The sequence below is a fragment of the Micrasema longulum genome, unplaced genomic scaffold (assembly GCF_059751315.1).
Source record: "Micrasema longulum isolate JH-2025_06_02 unplaced genomic scaffold, ASM5975131v1 h1tg000191l, whole genome shotgun sequence".
Taxonomy (NCBI): domain Eukaryota; kingdom Metazoa; phylum Arthropoda; class Insecta; order Trichoptera; family Brachycentridae; genus Micrasema; species Micrasema longulum.
In genome coordinates, this window is record NW_028277396.1 from 1,252,932 (window position 1) to 1,277,558 (window position 24,627).

The following is a 24,627-nucleotide window of genomic DNA, read 5'->3' on the forward strand; positions in this document are numbered from 1 at the left end:
AGTAGTAGTAGTAGTAGTAGTAGCTTAAGGTCGCAATAATGTCCTATATGGAAATCATCATGTTTGATTCCATGTGTTCACATTTATACAATTTAATGCTCAATTTTTACCACGCATAAGAAAACATTTTTTAAATCCAATTTTCCGTATTTTTAATTTTTGTTCAATGGAAGGTAAGGTGATCAGTCTTACGCTTCAGGTGCCAGTCCAGGAGCAATGAAACACTGTGGTGTAGAACCACCTTAAAAATACATGGAACAACAGCTTTACCTTTTTATCTGCCGAGTAGTTACCATTTCGAAATGAAGGGACGCCTATACAGGTGCCTAGAATTACTGATTTTTCAGAAAAATGCCTATCTAAGGTAAAAAGCAATAGATTCTGAAAAATTAATTGGTAGATTCTAGAGATGGGTGTTTCGATAACAGTTACAATAACTAAGTAGCAGTAAAAGTAGTCATTTCACAAATTAAACTGTTTCTAAATAACAGTTTAGAGGAGTGTTACCAAAAAATCTGGTTCAATTACTGAAACAATTAAAAATAAAATAAACTGTTAAATGTAACAAAAAACTGTTCGCTTATGACCACGACTCTTCAAATAAACAAAAATAGTGTGATCCTAGGGGGGGGGGTTACGGGTTTTACCCACACTACTCCTGCTAACAATACAAAAACCAAAAACTTACCGGTACTTAAAATATTAGATGGTAAAAATGCCTGTCAAATGCAGCAAATATCCGTAAAATGGTAACCCTAGTTTTGAGACATTTAAATGCTGCCACTATTGTGAAGTGAAGCTAAACGACTGTTTTAATTTATTCTTGGATAAAATTAATAAATTACGAAGTGGATTAGATAATACATTGATAAAAAATATAATGTAATTATTGCAATGTAGTGACACTACTGTAGTGTGTATTGTGGTAACATCACTATGTATTGAATATAATCTGTCCAACGAAAGAAAATAAAACACATTTTGAATGCAGATACATATATTTGTATTAATCACAATAACATACAATTTTAAGCGTGAATATTAAGAGTTCGTCAAGGATAAAAGGCAAGAAATTGTTATTACATTATTATTAAAGAGATTTCCATTTACATTTAAACTACATACAACACTCATAATTTAGGATATCAAGCATACATTTGGGTTAGATGAGCTTTAATGCTTTAGAACTACAGTAAGTACTGAAATTTTTATTTTTTACTCAACATCAGAAGTTCAGATTTGTAAATATTTAATCTTAAATCTAAGAACAAAGGAGAGGATATTAAAGATCAAAAATAGTTATCAACATCAGCAAAAAAAATATATATTTAAAGGGCAAGATTTAAAATTTAGGTTACATATTATTAGTTATTTTATTTTATTTTTTACTGCATCTAAATACCTAAATTCTAGTGTCTATGTGAATGACTGGAAGCTTTGAGTATTTAATTTGGGTATACAAAGGGATGAATTACAATACTAATATCTAAAACACAACTAATTTAAGCACTAGAGTGTTTACAATATTTTAAAAGGAATTCAATAATTGAATACCATTGCATCAATACTTAATTATACCAAACAAGATTAGATACGTATTTCTGTAGTTCTACAAAGAACTTAATGTCATAATGTAATAGAAAAATGTTACGATAATGGAATCAAGAAAATTACAAAATATCTTTATATAATGAGAAAGGATAAAAATATATCAAATTTATAAACGGGATAAAAATCGTCAATTAAAATTACGAAATGGATAAATTACAAAATTCAATAAAAAATATTCTTACAACAAAGTTAGATTACATCATAAATACAATGAGATAGAGGAATATGTAAAATGCCAGAAGGAAATGGAATTTACTCCACTACGACTTCTTGTGAAGCAGCATCCAAGATAACTTCAAAGGCAAATGGTTGGAAGCCGTGACCTTGTCCCTCGTAGAACTTGCTTTGGAACTCAACCCTGAAATCATTACCCCACATTAAGCCACACATGTATTTTACTAATTAAATAAGCATTCACATAGTAATATTTCTAAATTTACTATTGTGAAATGAAACTTTGTTGTGTTGTTGCACTTGTCATCGGCAGATGTAATATCATACAATAATTATAGTAAAGCAATGAAATAATTAGAATAAAGTTTAGGATACAAAGCTCTTCATAATATGCAAGGCTACTACATAATTTATGCACCCATATGAAAATAAAATTGTTTTGGAGTTCTAAACATTGTAGAATACCTCCTGCATTTTATAAAAATATATTATGCAGATAGTAATACTATACTATATTCTAATTTAATTTGAGTTGCACAATTCAATTCGCATGGTGTAAGCAGGTTTTCTGTAAAGTAGGGGACCCTCCCGTTGGGTTGGGTTTCGTTAAAAACTATCAGTAACAAATTTTGTTTACCAGTGCAAACGCAGGGTGTGAAGGAAAGCAGAAAGTCCTTCCATGAGGACTAGAATCCCCACAGTGAGAACTGCCCAGAAGGCAAACACAATCCAAAGGGCAATACCTCCAAACCATCCTTCATACACTAGACCTGGTGATAAAAATATTTCATAATACATATACAGTATATCAGAAAAAGTAGAAAATGTTAAAAATCGTAACTACAACTGATGATTATAAGCTGGCAACACCAAATTTTAAGTGGCTTTGTGATTGGTTACGACAAAATCACAACATTCTATTTATGTATGTACTGTATTCTTTCTAAAGGAATAACCCGCTAAGCCTCTATTCTAGAGGCTTGTCAGCAGGTGGGAAAGAAAGGATATGGAAGGAAGTAATGAAAAATATACCACAACACCCAGACCAATTAATACAAAGTCTTTGTTGGATTTTTTCTTGCAACTGGTGGGATTCGAACCCGCGACGCCAGTTTCACAATTGGCCGTTTAACCAACTGAGCTAAGGCGCCTTTCAATGCCGTAAACAACCCTAAATAGATTTCCACCAATGTTCGAGACTACAATACAAAATAAGTACCTAACTTTATATTTGTTACTGCGCCTTTTTAAACTATGTGAGTTAAAACTAAGTTCAAATAATCAAATAAATAAGTTTCTATATCAATCAATTTAAATGTATTTACTACAAAAATATTCAAATTCATGTTCAAAAAGTTGACGAATATACATTGAGTGAAAAATTCACAATATTCACAGTTTATTATACAAATGAATAGTTACCATTACGCATGACCATATTCCACAGCACTTCAGCCAACTGTGCGTGAGCGAGAGAGAGAGCCCACAGGCGAAGGTAGGATGCTGTGTGAGATACACTTCCCAGTACATACTCTATGGTATGGATCGCCTACAATAATCACAAACATATCTTAACGCTGATGGAAATCAAGAGGAGAAAGATTGAACACAGTATTTCGGGACCTATGAACTTTATGCTTTCACAGCACTATGGGCTCACTAATTTACGATTACAGTGATGATAAAAAAATATACATGAACTATAAAATATTAAGGTAAATGCTATTAAATATTTGTGTATAACCACTTACCAACTTTTCTATGTCTACCGGTTTCGAGACGTACCCGTCTCTTCGTCAGGACACCCATTAAACCAACACAGCGCCCTTGAGGTGATTTTCACAAAAATGGCGCTATATAAATTAACCAACTATATATATATGCAAAACCCACTATACACATTCACCATAGTTGTTGCACAAAAATATAAAACCAACATGACATGCATTTTAATAAGCACATGCACTGATTACCATTATGCATGATTAATGATCAAACAACCTTTCAATATAGTCCTTTATACGATGTTCCACTGTAATGGTCACCCTAAAACTACTAAGCACACCTCCTCTCTCCATCCCCTTTACCTTTTTTCAACTTTTTCTTAAACATAGAATATTTTCATAATTTAATCCGTGCATGTTTGTCCTAATCAGTGCATGTGCTTATTAAAATGCATGTCGTGTTGATTTTTTGTGCAACAACTATGGTGAAGGTGTATTAGTGGGTTTTGCATGTTGGTTTAATTGGTGTCCTGACGAAGAGACGGGTACCTCTCTAAACCGGTAGACATAGAAAAGTCAGTAAGTGGTTACATACAAATATTTAATAACATTTAGTAAAATATTTGACCACAAAGTTAATGTATTATTGTTATCAAAAACATTTTTCACTTTGTGGTATGACATTTTACACTTATTTGTTTATAAATTTGTATAAACCACTTAATTTTTTTTAAATTACACTTCGACTTGTTCAATTACACTTTAATTACACATGACGATGAGGTAGTAACCTCGAAACCGGTCGAAGTGTAATTAAAAAAAAATTAAGTGGTTTATACAAATTTATAAACAAATAAGTACAAAGTTAATGCTTTAAATATTAAGAATTTAACTATGGCATTGTGATGTGACAATTTCCTGTCGTGATGACATATGTATATATTTTGTTAAAGCTGTCGAATGAAATTATAATTTGCAAAGTTTTTTTATAAAGAAATTTGTCAATTTTTCAAAAAAATAATACAAATACTGGGTTTAACCATTGTTTTTTTTTTTTAAATAAACAGATAAAGATTACAACATAAAAAGTAATAACTTAAACCAGCCGATGACAGGCAAATGCCAAGATTTCCCTATTCCCTTCAATAATACTTCACCATTTCAGTTAAGACAATATTTAAAAATATATATATTTTTTTTAAACATATTTTTTTAAAACTATGTATATATTAGAACAGACTAGAAAACAAGAAATTAATAAATTTTAATACAGTAAAACCCCTGTTTTACTTTCTTCTAGGGAGCATAAAAAAAAGTGTAAAACTGAGGAAAACGCCAAAATGAGGAAAAGAAAAATCCACAGAAAAAAGAAATTACATAAAAATATAATTATTGTACTAGACTATACTAAATATACTGCAGAAATATTGCAAAAACTGACATAATTGGGGATTATTAATATTTACCTATGATTTCATTAAAAATATTTTGTATTTTTTCTATCAATACTATAGTGTTTTTTTAAATTGAGTTAAACAAAACATGTTTAAATAATTTTACGTGGGTACTTAACTTTTATTTCATTTATATGGTATCACCTTTTTTTAGTATGGCCCACAAAATTTCAACTGTCATTTACATCGCAGCAAAACTGTTTCACACTTTCATGATAACTGTTTAAACAATCTTCTTTCCAAATTTTGTTTAAAGCTTCAAATAATATTTCTTTTGCCAATTTTTTTTTACTTTCTGCATCGCAATTTATTGATACTTATCATACTCCCTATGAATCGCCCTCAATAGACTACGGGTGGGTGTTACACAATGTAAAAAAATCTCCAAAGGTGGGTACCTTTCTGGTGATGATATATTTATTTTATTTATTTTACAGAAACAAACAGTTGACAATGATATAATAACATTAAAAGATACGGTTTAAAGACGGACCAGCGAAGTTTCTAAATAAAAAGTTTACATATTAAATTGTGGTACAACAAAGGGGTGTGTTTATGAGTATTTGTATGACAGTAAGTGCAGAGGTGTGTTTGTGTTTATTTGTGTGGGAGTGAGTGTTCAGGTGTGTGTAAGTGTGTGCATCATTAAATAGCAAATGGGATTGTATCGCAGCCAGAAAGAATGAGTCTTAATTTATTTTTAAATAAATTAAGGGGCGTGTTAAATATATCAATAGATGAAAAAAAGCATTATCGTTAGAGCAAGAACGCTAGAGGAAAGAGTGTTGTGTATAGTTAGTGCTACAGATTGGCAAATGGAATAAATACTTATTTCTTGTCACGCGAAAGGGGACATTAAGATGAATTTTGGAGATAGGTAAAAAGTGTCTACTTTATTATTTAATAATTTATATAAATAGCATAATTCATATATTGTGTGATTGCGGCACAATCCAGGACGACAGCCACCTATTGACATGCCCGCTCATGGGAGAAGGCTGCACTTCTGGGGACCTAATTGTGTCAAACGACAAGGCGATATCTGTCGCCGCATATTGGAGTGGCAGGATATGATCCAACCGGACACGCTAAGTTTTTATTGATGTAAAGACTTTATTCTTCCTAAACATGCGTCAACTGCATGTCACGATTTAGTAAAATGTTAAAATAGACACTTAAACAAAATGGTAAATTACACTACACCTACTTTGAATTTAGTTTGAGACAACCATTTACACATTTTCTATTTACCTTCATTTTATTCACCATTTTGGGCAAATGGCCCGGGACGCGGCTCGGCGCCTTTTGACAGATCAAATAAGTTTCGAATTTAAAAAAATGTAAAACCATGAACAACGTAAAAAACGTTAACTGGGGGAATATTTTAATGAGAATATATGAAAAAAATGGGACCTAAATATTTCGGCACAAAAAGCGGGAGAACGTCAAATTGAGAAACATAAAAACGAGGTTTTTGTAGTAAATTTAGCATTATTTGACATTAAGGCCACCGATGAATAAATAAAATTTACAAGAAGTTTAATAAATTTCCTTGGTTTGTAAGTACCTATAATATATGTATGTGTTTTTTGTTAAATTTCAAAAAGAATTAAAAATCTTAATGAAGATATAGAAAATATTTGTATACCTGATGGATAAACATTTCTTGCATATCCTCTTCATGTCCTGCCTTGCTACCTTCAGCAGGAGCAACTTGTCCATTCGTTCCGAGATCCCCATTTTCTCCATTATGCATCGGCTGATGGTTCATCTGTATATCATTGTACAATGTATTTATTCAAATTAAAACAAATGTTATAAAAATAGTACGAAATAAATCTGTGACTCTGATCTATAAGGGCCAATGAAGTAAATAGCAATATTACAGGAGAGTAATTGTTGAGCCATTTTGTGGCGTTATAGTAACTGTTTGAACAATATATTGAGTTTGTCCAAATTTTTGTAGACAAGGACTGGATTCAACTCCCTTGGGAGCTGTTTATATTAACATATTACAACAGAGATGAAGAACATTTAAGAGAAGGTAATATAGAAGTCTAGGCATCTACAGGGCTTATGACCTGTCAATGGCTGGTTTAAGTGGCCACTTTACACACTGTGTAACATTCACCATTCTGCCTATATTTGAACATCTATATTCCTTCAATTCTTTCATCTGTTGATGTTTGTGAAGTTAAAGAGCTGAAACCTTTATTTATGCGGGTGAGATTCATCTAATTGAATTATTTCACCTACATACTAGGCAACGCCTGAAAACATAATTTTTTCAATTTCTATACTTCTTCGTGGACCAGGTAATTAATATAAAATTATAAAGGTAGTTAATATAAACAGCTCCCCAGGGAGTTAAATCCAGTCCTTGTCTACAAAAATTTGGACAAACTCAAAATATCGTTGATAAATTACCTGGTCCATGAAGAAGTATAGAAATTGAAAAAATAATATTTTCAGGCGTTGCCTAGTATGTAGGTGAAATAATTCAATTAGATGAATCTCACCCGCATAAATAAAGGTTTCAGCTCTTTAACTTCACACACATCAACTGATGAAAGAATTGAAGGAATATAGATGTTCGAATATAGGCAGAATGGTGAATGTTACACAGTGTGTAAAGTGGCCACTTAAACCAGCCATTGACAGGTCATAAGCCCTGTAGCTGCCTAGACTTCTATATTACCTTCTCTTAAATGTTCTTCATCTCTGTTGTAATATGTTAATAGTAACTGTTTGATATATTAATATTAATAAAAAACATTACAACATATGTATTTGTATATAAAATAGTGTAATATATTGTTTATTTAATTGGTATCGACCTATAAAATGTAGGAAAGAAAAAAAAATCATTAAAAAGACTTTATGCTATATATTTATAATGTAATTGTATCTTATAAATTTATAAACGTCTGTTAGCTTTCCCATGAATTTTTTTTTTTTTTAATGCTTTTTTTTACTAATTATAAAAGTGTGTTTTTTTCTATACTGGAGAAAAAATCATTTGGATTTCCTGTTGCTTTTCCATACAAAATTTGATGTTGTACCATAAAGGTGATCAGGGGTAAACAAATGTATCTCCATTTTGAGCATTTAAAATAAAAGAGAGCAAAAAATCTAAAAACTAAAAAAAAATATATAGAATTAAGAACACAAAAATTCATATATTGTTATAAACAAATTTACTTCAAAGCCTCTCATTGAAAAATATCAGATGTTTAAAGCATAAAAAATCACCAATTTGTCTCTCCTGAAGTTTTATGACTTTCGCATACGGGTGAAGGCAAAAATATCAGTCTTAAAGAACACACTACATCTTCATATTACCTATGTCAATAACTAAGGGCGTGTGCACAGCAGACATACACTGAAGTACTTAAACTATGTGGCAATTCAAAATTTACATCTATATTTAATTTTTCAATAAAAAAGTTTATTACACTGCTGTCATAAGCAAAAGGGCAGTGATTTGCAAAACTCATATTTTGAGATATGACACCTTCTAGTATTTATCAACTTTATGGGAATGAAAAAAACCATAAAAAATTATACATAAAATCACAGTATGTCAATTGAACGTAGTTATGCAGAAAGCAGCCAGTCCACAATTTCGAAAAAATTATATATTGATGTTAACAGGTGGAGTAAGGTCAATTCTATGTTCTGCTAAAAACAGCCAGACCACTTTCATACAAAAAACTGTATTAATCACCTTCTGAAAATGGTGTCGATCACAAAAATGGCATTTCTTAATTTGCAGAAAACACCCCACAGCACTAGAAAAATCTTATGGTACTTTAAAAATCATTGAAACTGGTCAAATACATAATTAGATTATTGTTTGTAATATTAAAAAAAAACTAATGTCCTCATTGTTTATCATTTGTTAAAGTCAAAAACATTCCAACTGCTGTTTAGACTTAATTATTCACTCTTTTCACAAAAGTGCTATTATCTCAGTTTCACTTTTCTATGGCTGGTTGCTTTCGGCATAACTACATTCAATTGTTTCTAAAGCATAAAACCTGTATCTGTCATATCTACACTGAGTTTTTGCTTATAAATCTCTAGATATTGTGTTATTGCTTAAAAACCATATATCGCTTTTGTACTGAAATATTTTCTTTACTGCTCATTGCTATATATCAAATGATTCAAAATTTCTTGTAGAACATTACCTCATATTGAAAACATATAATACTAAAAGTACAGACCCATAACACAATCGATTGAAAAAATGTGATTACGTCTTGATGGATAAGGTTATGTTCGAAAACTAAATAGCATAACTACATATATTGTAGTGATATAATTACCGTTCGTTTTTTGTGTTCTTGCATGATGAAATACGGTTTAGCAAACAACATGACCGGCACGCAAAGAACTGCAATAATTACTAAGAACTTTTGGAAACCTTGTTGCCCGGCATACATGTATACTTCACAATTCTCCCTGGGAGGATTCGCCTTGAATAAAACCATGTTTATAAACATTATCAGGATAGACGGGGCGCAGTAAGGTGACGTTTGGAGGTACTCTGCAAAAATACAATATTCTGCATGTAGAGTAATTCAAAGAAACGTGATTGTGTCCTAACTCAGAAAAAATACTAACTTTTTAATAACATGTTTTGTGTTTTGAGAAGTGACTGTTTTTAGTTTATTTTTCCCAAATAATAATAATGTAATGGCACTGTACATGGAGATTTTAATGTTTTTATTAGATCCAACAAAACAGTTATATTCTGTCTGTATAACTGGCAATGATTAATCAAATCATTAAAAAGTTTTCGCATCAGTTATTATATTATATAAGTATAAATGATAAGGCATTTTAAGTCTGATTTAAAATGATAGAATTCATACTATGACTTCATTTGATAGGACTATAAATTTGTTCAAATATTCAAATTGCTGATTGGATAGATTATTTCATAAAGTGTAAAAATATAACAGATAGTTACGAGGGTCTTGCGAGCCATAGTGTCCGGGTCCAGAAGATCCATAGTTTACCCATTTAATGAAAATCATCAGTACCATGTAGAAGAACAAGAAAGTCAAAAAAATAAGTTGAGGCAGGAATTGGTACAATGTGTCTAATCTTTTCTTGAAGTATCTACAAATAAAACACAGCCATTAAAAATTATGTATGTAGATGGCATTACAATAGATTAACACTACCAAACACTAAATGGCCATCAACAATTGACCACAATCGTATAGTAATTTTCTTTTAAGTACACAAACTAAGATTAAAAAAATTCTTAAACTTCACTAAGACTAAATACATTCCATTTTCACTTACATATTATTCCACAGTGAAAGCGACACTCCAAACAACATATGAATGACACCGATAATTATTGAAATCTTCATTTTAAAGGCATTTTGGAATATGATCTTGTTTTCTGCCAGCTAAAAAATACATAATTAAGTAAATTCAAGAATAAACACAATGTGTTGAGAAAATTAAATGATATACTGTTATATGCCTCAAAGTACGAATTATATATTTACCTGCCACACAGGATCCATTCCAATGGGATAAGGAATTTGATAAAAGTCATCAGAATCGGGATTCAATTGTAGTTTAGGATTATCCATGAGAGTTGACTTGGTATAGTTGGTTCGCCAGTAAGATCCAAAAATGTTTAAACTTTTAGAAAATATATCGTTGTAAATAAAACCAGTGTACATAGAGAAAATACCCATCAACAGAATAATATACCGTCCACCGAAGAATATGTTCCAAATCTAAACAAAAAACGCAAAATCATGTTATTTTAACAAGTGTTAACAGAATATTTCAAATAAAATATGGTTCTTCGCAAGGGGAAATAATTACCTCGCTATCGGATTTCTTGGCTGCAAGTGGTTTTTCTTTGAGTACCATCCATAGACCAAACAGCGCCAAAATGGCTCCATGGCCTAGATCACCAAACATCACCGCAAACAAGAAAGGGAATGTGATGATTGTGTATGGAGCTAAAAAAAACATTCAAGTTACAACCAGGTCGAATAAAACATGGTAGCTCAAACAAATAAAAAGAAACAAGGTTACCTGGATTTACTTCACGGTACGATGCTATCCCATAAGCATCTATCAGTGTTTGAAAAGCACTGGTGAATTTGTTAGTACGATTATATGTTGGAGGATCTTCAAATGTCTCCATTCTATTCAAAATTGGTGGCACAGAGCTCCCACTACGTTCCTAAAAAGAATATGTACTAAAGCATAAGCATCATGACCTCCATAACATATTATTTGCTAATAATTGGTGAAACAATTCATGATAAATACTAACCGTTCCCCTACGCAAGGCAAGTTGAATAGTCTCCAGATCAAGGGCGGGTACCCAACACTCGGCAATAAGACATTTCTGAGTCACATCCAAGTTAAACAAGTTTAGAGTGTGATATATAGCCTTTATTTTGCGAACTTTCACAAACCAATTCTTGATGTTCTTGGCGGCAGCCACCAACACTCGATGACGGTGGTCTTGTGTTTGACCGAGAACCTTAAATACAATATATGAATAATAAGAATATCATATTTCCATACACAATGTTCTTCATTATACAGGTGGGGCTGAGCCGACTGAGTAGTTGTGAAAAGTCACTGCTCAGGCTGGGGTTAAAGTAGACAAATGCGAGCAGTCTTGTTGTGTTTCCACTATCATCCCATTTTTAGTTGTTAGTAGTTTTAAGTGCATTGAGGTTTTGTCATGCAAGAGTTTTACGAAAATAACCGTTCAGTGATTGTCACGCAATTGGCTTTTTTTTACATTTGAATGGGTCATTTCTGCCCCTTCCGATAACATGATAAAAATTTATCGACTATGCAAACCGCTAAAATCGTTGGCAAGAAATTCTTCAGCAAATCCCTCCACCAGCAACTTTTTTTTGCAGCAATGAGCCCCATTTTCATCTCTCTCGAGCTGTCAATAATTAATTAAATTTTCTATATTGGACTGAAAATAACACAAGGCAACTCCACAAAAGACAACTCCATCGAAATCAGGGCCATACCCATCAAAATTCTCCAAAAATCATGCAAAAACGTTAAAAATCGTCTTCATAAATGTATTGCTGCTGACGGTAAAAAATGAGATTACCTACAGATTTGAATAAAATAAATTGCTTTTTATACGCTATACCGTTCTTTATTTATTGCCCCTCAAAACTGTTTAGTCAGCTCTGCCCCAACTGCATAATGATATTCAGTGATGTTGGCATACAAGCATTAAATTATCAGCGCTGAAAATACACATCACAAATATATACTTTAACTTTCCCCCTTTTTAATAATATCCTCTTCTCATATACATCCTCATTCCAATACCTTCCCTTTTATAGTACAAGGTATGCAGACATAATAATGAATATATATTATTAAACTTATTGTTACTAGATTTAAGCTATTATGTGGAGATCTATTATTAGTTCCGCCTGTAAATAATATTTGTATAAATCTCTAATGCCATATAAAATGGTAAATATATATTATATACCTTATGAAAATAAATGAAAATTTCTAATTTGAAAAAAAAATCATCCCAGATTTGCATACTCTTCAGTTTTATTAATGAATGAATACTGAAAGAATACTGTTGACTTAATGCATTCTGTCAGTATAGCCTTCATATATTTTAAATATTTTTAAAAATGGGTGCAAGATGTTGATTTTAATTTTAAGAATAAAGATTACTCTCTTAAAGCTTTAAAAAAAAAAAAAAAAAAATTGTGGGAATAAAGATTACTCTCTTAAAGCTTTAAAAATTTTTTTAAATAAAATAAAATTGTGGGAGAAATAATGCGTTGAAAGAATAAAAAAGCTTAAAATGCGATTATCCCGGAACTTGTTTTGATGACTTTGTGCATTCTGTCAGTAAAGCCTTGATATCTAATATTTAAGCCACACATTCCTCTGATTTCATCCTTAGTTTCACATTTAACTTCCGTACATAAAATCGATTATAGTAAAAAATGCAAAATAAATGTGAATAATAAATGTATTAAACTACCGTATTAAGATCTTCGATACGTGTCATAACTCCCATGGCCATTTCCCTGCGATCAGCGGGGGCCTCAGGACACGGGTAGAGCGTAGCACGGAACCCTTCACAGATCTTCTTTACACGAGTCTTCAGCTGGTCACCTTGGAAGAAGATGATGAACACCGACTTGAACACCTGATCACTCTGTAATAAAAATAAAAATCAATAAAAATAAAACTTATAATGTTTATGTAAAAGGTTTATTTAAAAAAACTATCCTTTGCGTAAAAAATAAATAAATCAAACTAAATTAAAATGGTAAAATGTTTTTCTCACCATGGGTTTTTCATGGGTGAGGAATAAGTTGTTTATTTATATAATTTTATCATACATATTTACATTTTTTTGCTAAAAACCCTACTTAATTAAATTATATTATTATGTGGACATTCCAAAAAGAAGATAGTAAGTAATTTTATCAAGAGATCACATAAATTGTTTCGATTTTTAAATATTAAACATGATTTTATAAATCCTCGTTTGAGAATATGGAAATAAACTAAAATGTTAGTTTTGTTTCCTGTAAAATAACTAAAACTGAATTGCTATTGTCTTGCTTAAAGCAGACATTCTGGTCAATATAAAAAGCAGTTTCATAATTTGAATTTGCAAAGGAAAACTTACAAAACTAAAATACATCCATAGAAATATCTAGACTTACTGTTGCGGGATCTTCCAATGGAGATTCGATTTCGGCTTGACGTAGGAATACATTTCCTCTGCAGGCTCGCCACAACATGCGCTCAAATGGGGGAATACGTTCACGCAATATTACGCCGGCAACAAAACTAAACATAAACATTACAAAATTAATAAACATCTTTAATTGGTTGTATTTCAAATTCCTGTCCATTATAATCGCGTAGCTCATAAGACATAAATTAGTTTGACATATTGGGAAAGGACATAATTTGTTTATAACATATTACTCTGCAAAAGTTTATATTGGTTTAAGTAAAAAGTTGCATTATTCTTGTTAATTGGAACCTTGAAAAATTCTTCATGACTAAAATTGTTTTTAAATTATATACCTATTGTAATGAATCTATGCATTTTAAAGTTTTTAAATATGCATGAAACCATAAATAATAGTTAGGATAGATATACTATGGTAATTATTATTGTACCATAGCAAGCAGCCTTTGCTGGCGCTCCCATATCTATTCTCGATCCAACATAAGATCAACCTGCGACGCGCATGTCTTCGCCTCCTCCCCCACTGCTAACTTAACACATTTAATCCCGATTAGTCAATTGAATTAAATTAATTAATTAATTTTATTTCTATTTTAATTATAATTACCTACTCACAATAAAAAAAATGATAGAAATTTATACATTTAATGTTGATGATAAAAAAGATGGTTATAGTATTAGAATATAAATATTGCATTTTATGTGGCATCAGGTTTATCAAATCGGTTAAGGAATTGATCCATAATTAAAAATATCATGATTGCCATTTTAAAAAACTTATCTTCCTCAAATGACCCACTTGAAACATCAAAAGCCAATGAATCATCATTATTGTCCTAGAGTTCATCAACAATATGATTGACATTCCAAAATTTATGTTCAAAACCAATAATATGTGTAATTAAATTATTCCAATGGTCTGGTGTAACTCTTTCAATACCTTCTTGCATAAGTGTTCTCACATCACTTATATTGAAAGTGGTATTGTTAACTTTTACGTGGTGTTATACCACCGACCAAACCATTTCAATTGGGTTCAATTCGAAATGATAGGAGGGTAATCAAAGCAGTTTTATTTGCTTCGCTTGCAGCGACATCTACCACTTACTTGTCATACTTCCCCCTGTACGAGCTGACTTTGATCATTGTTGTGTAAACATTAACTTCTCCTTTGTCTTCGAACCATTTAATAATGTCACATTTTTTCCATTGCTTATTTATAAGCTTATCCAATTTGACAGAGTGATATGGGGAATTATCCATAACGATGCAGCAATTTTCATCTAGTGATGGCAAAATATTTTTAAACCACTCTAAAAATGTTTCTGCGTGCGAAAGTTTCACTACTCAATTTAACAGTATTAGCAACCAAATTTTTTTTTTATACATCTGCATTTATCCAAGTCTCACAGAAGTAGTAAATCGTACCACCTTCCCTATAGTATGTCTCGATAGTTCTTAAATAATCTCTACGCCAAAGAATTAGGTCTTCCCACTCAGTTAATAAACTGTCGCGTTTTCGATTACAATATTGGAAATTCAATTCTTTTATTACCTTATGAAAAGTACTACGCTTGAAATTTTGGCAAAGAATCATCGCTATTGACAGCCTGCAGAACTTTGCTTATTGTAGGATATTTTTTTTCCAAATAAAAAGAGTGAACCTTCAGAGTGAAGATATCAGGGTTCTCAGATATTATTCTTTTTATATAAATTATTTTTTTTATATAATCATAGTGCATTGAGGTTTGAGTACCACATAAAAAAATTGATCAACACCAACATTCCGTTATTTTATATAGTACAGTAACTATATAATTAATTTATAAAAATGCATCATTGCTATGATTCGAATGCTTACCTGTCCTCTTTTGTTCTTTACAATTGGTGATAGTGAATTTGAACAAATCAGTTGAATATTCATTTTATTTCGGGGTCTGAATGGGTTAATATCTCAGTAAAGCAAGCACTACACAGCGTAGCCGTGAGCACTGCGGATGAAGCTAACGTAGCGGGGGAAAGGTATGCGCAGTACGAACCTAATTTCGTACGGTAGTCGGTTGATCTTATTTGGATCAAGAATAATACACATCTTATCTCAGCTATCTTATTTTAAAAATTATTCAAATTATTTCCAAATGGTTGATTGAGACATGAAATTGACAGCTAATATATCTCTGGGAAATTACACAATAATTAATGTTTTGATCGACTAAATAAAAAATATAATTATTTTGAATCTTGGAATTAAATTTTAAGTCACAGAATGACTAAATAAGAATTAGAATACCTGCCTTAAATTATAATTTATCAAAATTGTAAGAAAAGCCAATGAAGCAAATTAAACCATCGTAATAATTAAATTATGTATTTTACATTAACTAAATTGTTTTTAATCTCATGATAAGATATTGAGCTTATTTTTTTTGTTTATGCTTTTCCCCAATATGTAACCTTTATGAATAATTAATACTGCTATTTGCTGATAGATGTATTAAATTTTATCCAAGGTCAGAAAAATAATAAGGATAAACACGTATTTATTGAAAATTCAGTGGAATGTACGTAATTATAGTAAATCTTTTAAGTTTGTACTCATATTTTTTAATTCACACTAACATGTATTAAGAAAATATAACTCTTAATGAGCCAAATGCGAAATGTATATACGACTTGATAAAATATATTCTCTTCGTTTAGAAAAATATCAACTCAAAGGCAATTCGAGGATTGGAAAATATGGACAAAATTTTATGTACATAGACAATACAAGGTTAATATAAAAGAATGTATATTACATTTTTTCATTAAATAGTAAAACATAGATAAAACATGCTTTTTATAAATACTACAGCCATACTGTGACGCTTATACTTGTTTAATAACAATCATGATAATGAGTTCAGTAGCATATGCATCATGTTAAAATATTCCATATTATATATAAGTAGGCACACATAATATAATGCAATCCTAATTGTTCATTGAATCTGATGTCCCTAAATGATCCATTAAGAAATTATAGCATGCATTAAAACAATAAATACATGTATATATTTACAAATTAGTGGGCATAAAACAACACACAAAACACAAACAGATAGTGAATTCGTTGGATTGACAAGCATAAATATATTTCCTGTGTGACACTAAAAAGTATGTATCGGTTTAAAATTATTAATTTCCCTCTCAAGTCCATGTACATAATACAAGAGTGTAAAAGTCAAGAAAGTATTTTCATCTTCAACTATTATAATCTTAGTATTATGTAACCATACTCAACTGAAATTATAGATATATATAATACGTAGAAACTTCAAGGGGCAATATACATGTCTGCTATTATTATGTTTTTGAATAAATACTTTATTTTATTTAAAAATATATATTTAGATTTATTGTACATTATAATAACCGCAATCTTCATAATAAACAGCATTTATTTGTTTATAATGGTTCAGTGCACATAAATAAAAATAAATATATTATTATTATATATATATATTATGTAGATAAGAGCAAATATTTGCAAATGAATGATGATCCATGCAGTGTGACGTGAAGTGTTAGTAAGCTGTTAGTGGTTTGTGCAGTGCGAGTGCAGGTGCAATGCGTACATACCCCAACTGGACCTGGGCGAAGTTTCTATGAGTGTCTTCGCTAATCAAGGCGCGGGTCATTGACTCGGTGGGGTGGAGCCCACCCTCTTGCTGACACACACAACACAAACAAGTATTACAACAAGAAACCCATAATTTGGGACTTATCCATTCAAGTCTTTGTCCTGTAGAGATGCTTGAACCGACGGAATAATAAAGGAAAAAACCCACATACCTTTTAAATACAATGACAAAAAAGCAACAAGGGACAAAATGAAATATTGTTTAAATATTGTCTAATGCGCCATAGTGGAGTCACCATTGTTACATAACTGATAATGTTATTAGCGGATCGACAAACGAGAAACTATATATTACGAAATTCAAACAACCAAGCAAAATAATTTTAACATCACAAAATAAGCTTTCTAAAGGTACCTTACAAATAAATCATTATTTTATGAGATCAGTCGACAGTTTAGTAAGAGTAACGAAAATGCTGAAAATTATGGTAATGTTAAGTAGAGAAATGAAGCACGACAAATCACTTAAACACAAGAAAATTTATGAAATAGAAAAACATCAAACATACTTCCAACAACATCTTGACTTACGAGTTTAGCATCTCTTTAATAAGTACATCATTGTTAAATTACGGGTGAGTAAAATTATACAAAACAATATCCATTTATTATAAAATGTATTATATTTAATCAGTAAAACTATCCCTATTTTATAAAACAAACTTATTGTTACAACAAACTTGAGAAACACGAATGTAGAAGAATTTCATTCCTTTGCTAAGTGGATCTTGGTAATTGAATTCACATAATGTAAAAATAATTTTATAAGAACATTATTATTATAAAACTACAGAAACGGATGATTATTTCTGAAACAGCATGCATTCTACTAAATTGTTTTAGTTTCAAGAATAATATTCACAGTAGATATAATAAGCACAAAGGCGGGAAATAAATTTAAAGCATTAAGGTTTTACTAATCTACATAATATGTTATATTCACACAGTAAGCGGTACGATAACCTCCTAATGAATTATTCGGGACATCAGTTTGTTGCATTATACCTGAATAAATAAACATAATACATATTACTCATTGTTATTAGTGACTCATTACCAAGCCTTAGTAGGGAAAATGCACACTCAGGCAAAATACGTTGAAAGTCAGCGAGTTATTCTTTCATTCAATAATGGAAGGTATTTCCATTTTGATACACCTTTTAAATCTAGGCATTTTATGCATTAAGCTTAAGGTTGATTTGTTAGTGTATAAATTATTTTGTTAAAAGGATTGGACAAAAAGTTAGTAATAATACTTAATATTGTTCCACAACAGATTACATAAGAAATGTGATTATTATTACTATAGTTTATTACAATCAATCATTTTAATGAGCAAATTTGTATACCGAAGGAGCAATTACAGTCAATACATCGATTGAACAAAAAATATTTTACCTAAAAAACCTGTTTTCAAGGTCAGTTTGGCATAACACACTACCTAATGTGAATACAATAATTACTCCTCACAACTTCAATCACGAAGCAAATATAAAAAAGAGCTGCTCAATAAAATGAACATTGAAATTAAACAACACACTTAATAAATCATCTTAAATTACATAGAAGAAAACTCAAAAAACTATATCTACTGTAAAACCAAGCTGGAATTTCGATTTCTCGGTTGTTTTCAAATCTCAAATCAATAAAATGCCTCTGCACAACTGAAGTAATTTTGAAAGAAATGGAAACGGGAGGGAACATTAATGCTGCTCTATTATCTTGCCTGAGTGGAGTTCTGTACTGGCCGGTCTCAGCGTCGCAGTATAACCGCTGGAAAAACAACCATACAACCGGTGACACATACTGCAGACATTTCCATCCTTATAAATTAACCATTTCGCAGAGTTCGCTTCGTTATATAACCCAAAACAAATTCTCGATGCAACAAGATATTTGCAGTGAATACATATTTATTACATATGTAGTATCTTTCTTCGGAGTTCACAAATTTGAGTATCTGCAAATATTTACATTGCAAACAGAAGTGATTGTGGGTAATAAACAATGGATAAGAGTGGATAGTCACTGAAGTATAGCCAGCCTGTTGAATAAATGCAATTTATTAAGAGCAGTGATGATGTTAAGTGGCATACCCCAGCTTTAGGGCCTGCCCTCCGGCACGAAGACCTTCTTCTCCCAATAATGTAACTTGCTCTTCTTCACGTGACGGGTCGGCCATCTTAGGAAATAACATCATTTTATTTTACCCAGATTTCAAATTAAACAAAATCGTTGAAAACATTGCAGCCTTTCTCAATAATACATTGTGTCTTTTTTCATCGCATTAATTTCATTAGTATAAGAATTAATTGGTATTAATATAAATAATATTACATATTATTCAACTGATGAAAGACCAATACTCACTTAAACTCAGTGCACATGTTTCACAAATTATTTTTCACTTAATCTTATCTCAGAATATTACAGAGTTTATTAATGTAAGACTACACACAAAATTATTTAAATAGCATTTTATTATTAGCTCAAGCTAAAAACATTAACCAAAATCAAAACTAATTTTATATCTAATGATAATAATTCAACACACTCACAAATGCCTATAACATGATCAGTCAATGAAATGGAGACCCCAATTGGACATTTTTATCAGATATAAAATACCAATGTATAATATATACATGTACAGAAACTGCACACTAAATGAATATAATGGTTTTATAAAATAATGACTTACTCGCAATGAATTTAAATCTTTTAATATTTCAATGAACAGTATTCAAACAAATAGTAAAAGTAACCCATTAAAAAACTGTAACATTTTTATTTGTTTAATCAACTATAAATTCAAAATATGACTATTTGCAATTTTTAGATTAAACATTGTGATAAAATAGTGCTAATAAATTTTAATGTAGAGTTCCTGTATAGTTATATATTTACCAAAATTAAAACAATATTTCACCATCACATGTTTTGGATGATGTAACTTCTTTAACTCAAGTAAAAATTTATTATAAAAAATACACAAAATACTATATTATCATGATTAATTTTTGAAAACTGGGAATGTGTATATTAAATGGAAATAGACAAAACATATATTAGATAAATATTTTAGTCGGATAAAAGAGAGTGCGTAAACATTCAACATCTTGTACGAAAACTTACCGCTAATATTTTATTAAAAGCATTAGAAAAATCATAGATGGGAAGAGCTGAGACAATCCATTATTGGTTAAATATTTAGAGCCAGGAAAAAAGCTCTCTTTAGATGATTGAGATAAAACCAAAGTACAAAAGTATTGCCTTTAATTACCAAGTCCATGATACTCACACAAAGGTAACTAGGTGGGAGGGCAAAGTGGTACAAGATGGTGAATAGTCGTTCATTACTGTAGCACCCACCGATTGATCCTAATTATATTTATTCTATTATGTATATGTTTTTGTTTTTAACAATAAATGATTTGAAAAATCCCAGAGCAATCGTGGACCACGTTGGTCCTGCTCATAATACAATATGTACATGATGTAAATTTAAAATGTGCATTCAGAAAACATGAGATGAATGTAAGGCATTTTTTTGTAAACTTTAAAAAATATCTGTTAATAAAATTAGGCCTCTCGAGTAGTCTAAAAATTAATCACACAAAATCTAATCCTACTAATCCACTGCAAAATCAATTCATCACAAAAAATATTTTAGGTTTTTTTGAATGCCAAGATAGTAAAGATAAGCAACAAAGTTTAAGTTTAAAATTGACTTCTTTATATCCAGTATGATGGATTGGGTAAACTTTACCAAGTATCGTAGGTATGAATGTCAATAATATGTTTTATCATCTTGAGAACATTAATAAATAAAGGTAATAAAATGGAGAATGACAATACAGCTATTCCTCGACTTACGACTGCGATCGGTTCCGGAAAATAGGCCGTAAGTCGATCTGGTCGTAAGTCAGTCTGGTCGTAAGTCGATCTGGTCGTATGTCGATCTGGTCGTAAATCATGCAATAATTTCCTGCCATATACAATTACTTACGCTACGTGATGATATAATTATATGACATTTCTCTGTTTCTTTTTATATTATTTTGGGTTGGTCTGTGTTTGAATAATCATTGAAATCTTGTTTTTTTTGTTTTTAGCGCAGGCGGACAACTGATCGCGGATTGTGGTCGTAAAGTCGAACAGTCGTGAGTCCCATAGGTCGTAAGTCGACGGATAGCTGTATGTTAAAACCTAGCATATTATCACGTTTGTACAAGAATAACAAGGTATACTAATGAGATAAATGTATCCATTACATATCTTTTTTTAAACCAATTATGTACAAAAAATGGATACATTATTCTTTTGAACGATTAATTAATTTAAAATAAACATAATGGAAAAACCAACCTCATCGAAGAATACTTGAGTTTTACGCAAAATATGCTTCAACTCAGTTAACTCAAGGAAATTCCTCTTTAGCGCTTCAGCGTTCTGATTTACTTCACGCAGTTCATTTTCAAGTTTCTCAAATGTTGCCTATAAAAAACAAGAATATAATTAAATCGTCATATGGTTATGTCCAAGAACAAACATTTCAATTATCTTAGGTGATAACAATCCACCATAATGTTGGTCCATTAAATTTAATACCTCAGAACTAATTAACATAATGAAGAATATTACGCATATTAATATATTATTTGTGACATAAGCATTTAGTTTTGTGGTACTGTAGAAATACATATTTGTAGATTGTAAATTATTAATGCTGTGTTCTTTTAATTTATTACTTTTTATAAATGAACACAACATAATTAAGTTAATGATGTATTCATAACTGAGGAAGGCCGATGAAAATTATATTGTCGGGATCGTAGAACAACGACAGGTGTGCGAAAAATGCGACTTTGACTTTCTTTTATAATTGATATTGAAAAAGTTTTATGAAAGCTTTCTTTTCCAGGTTTGAAAAAAAATAAATATATATATAACTTACCCAAGTATCAAAAAAATTTGAACCACTCTCAAGTAAAGGTTGAAGAAAATCACATGCGCCGTTGTTCTACAATCCCGACGATATATTTTTATTAATTTAATATGCATTCACTTCATATCACTTTGTGATATAAAATAAAATAAAAAGTGGAACACAAATAAAAATCCACTTAATGTTAAAAGAAAAATCACCCGAAAAGCAAATTATAAAATAAGCAATGTATAAACTTTTGATGAAATGATTTTTTTAAAACTCTGTTTTACCTCAAGATCAATCATCTCCCGAGGCTGTGGAGCTTCGGGGCTCTCTCCCGTATCCAACATCGGGATTCCGTCCTTCCTGATCTCCTTTTCCAGGTAACGCAGCTTACGCTCCATCTCATCACACCTCCGAACTTCATTGACAAATTTTCGTTGAAAAGCATTGACATCAGGATTGAGCTAAAAATTACATAATCTACTTATTGTTTTGTTCTGAATTTATCGGGTTGTGGTACCCGGTTTTTTGCAAACTCAGGACTTTATAATCAGGCAGATTATAACACCCATGAATCTCATCGTCATATTTTTCTTGGGAAACATGTCTATATGCTGATTTTTGGAGTATATATAATCCAAATATACTGAAAGAGATCAGTTTATATGTTCCCAATAACTAGAGCGAGATCTCACGCACTGTTTTAAGCACCCAGAAGCGTTACTCAGAGTGCAAGTCAGAATTCACCCATTAATAGGGCAATTAGCTTGTTGAATGCGACTTCTGCAAATAATATGGACATGGATATTTTTCTGTACATATCGGCAGTTTAGCGCCTATCTGCTTTCTATTCATTAACTTGTCATTCGTAATGTTATTCTACCTGATATTTAAAATCTACATTTCAATATGCGTTAAACAACCCGTAAAGTAATGATGACTTTTATAGCCCCATTTAAGGACAAAATATTATTATATTTGGATAATTTAAATTGTGACATTTTTGTGAAAATTACTTCAAGGGCGCTGAAATACTGGTGTACTGTAAATTTAGCAAAACATAATACTATGGGAGTCTTAACAAATAAAAAGACTTAGAGACCAGCAGACTAATCTAAATTATATTAGTAAGTATTCTGTAGGATAATAATTTAGTACTTTAGAGGACTGTTTACTGTTGACTTTACTGTTTCACTTAAAAACGCCCAGTTTTATCTGTTGTCTTCGGACATACAGTATACAAACATGATGAATAATTTTGAAAAAAACTGAAACGGTACCGACACAGAAAATGACATTCTGATACTCCGTCTAAAAATATTTTTTTAAAAAATAAAATTCGGTTCAATGTGGTGCGGAAAACAGCACAACAAAACCTCGAATTTTCTTTAGGCATAATCAGGCCGACGTCCAGTTGTCTTTTTCGCATGGCAGGGAGACCTATTCATCAAATTTCTCTGCCATCGCATTTCCTATTGAGTACTATTTGAAAATAAACAAATACATATATTTGGATGGACATGTGGATCCTTAATATAACTAAATTTATTTCTAAAAATATGACTTGATCTGGGGCCCATAACAAGAAGCATTTTTATAAATTTATTGTAAAGCATTGTTCACTAAGAACTATTTCATACATCATACCACCTATTGATTTTCAAATCAAACACAGATGATTTATTTTTCGAAGAACAGTCTAACAATAAAATGTGTCATACTTTATAAACTCTTGTGTTGAAAACTACAACTTTAGTATAATAACAATTATTACAGTAAATTAACATTTTGTTGTTTAAAAAAAGGTACTCACGTCTCTGAATTGTACAAGACCGAGTTCGCCCAGCTCGGAAACGCAAGCGTATGCAGCCTCACTTTGCAAAAATAACTGACATAATGTCATTTCCTCGCTCCTAAAAAGCGACCCCATTTTTGAAATGTATACACTCACGAATTAATTCGATATTGCGTATTAAAATGGTACAATTTAGTTCTGGAAAGATTCCAGCCTTATCCTTAAAAATCGATAGCCACGACCTAAGGCACCACAACCGACCGAAAACGAAACCGAACTCGAAGAGAGAAATATAACATATAACGGGAGTCAACCGCGCAAACTCGAGCCCGGAGAAACTGCTAAAACCGTAGAGAAGGAGAAATCCGGCTGACGTCAATTTTCGATTGAATTGTAAATTGAAACTGAAAGGAATAAAAAAAAGAAATAAAATGTATAAATACCACAGACAGACAAGACGAAAAATCTATGGCACGCCTTTAAGTCT

The 24,627-nt window shown here is 31.0% G+C and overlaps 1 protein-coding gene across 3 annotated transcripts; it reads right to left on the reverse strand.

Moving 5' to 3' along the window:
- Nucleotides 1-979: 979 nt before the first annotated feature.
- On the reverse strand, nt 980-24,627 carry LOC148283839 (V-type proton ATPase 116 kDa subunit a 1-like). 3 transcript variants are annotated; one of them, XM_088243150.1, is made up of 17 exons: nt 24,159-24,627; nt 22,633-22,809; nt 21,781-21,909; nt 17,352-17,440; nt 13,696-13,822; nt 13,002-13,178; nt 11,283-11,495; nt 11,039-11,189; nt 10,823-10,962; nt 10,495-10,731; nt 10,283-10,392; nt 9,942-10,093; nt 9,295-9,515; nt 6,612-6,734; nt 3,208-3,334; nt 2,423-2,555; nt 980-1,969 (listed from the first exon to the last, which is right to left on the reverse strand). In XM_088243150.1, the coding sequence occupies exons 1-17, from the start codon at nt 24,273-24,275 to the stop codon at nt 1,864-1,866; spliced, it is 2,529 nt and encodes an 842-aa protein (XP_088099276.1). In that variant the 5' UTR covers nt 24,276-24,627; the 3' UTR covers nt 980-1,863. The 3 variants fall into 3 exon arrangements, with proteins under 3 accessions (XP_088099276.1, XP_088099278.1, XP_088099277.1); XM_088243152.1 differs by lacking the exon at nt 17,352-17,440 and adding an exon at nt 19,139-19,185; XM_088243151.1 differs by lacking the exon at nt 17,352-17,440 and adding an exon at nt 19,509-19,594.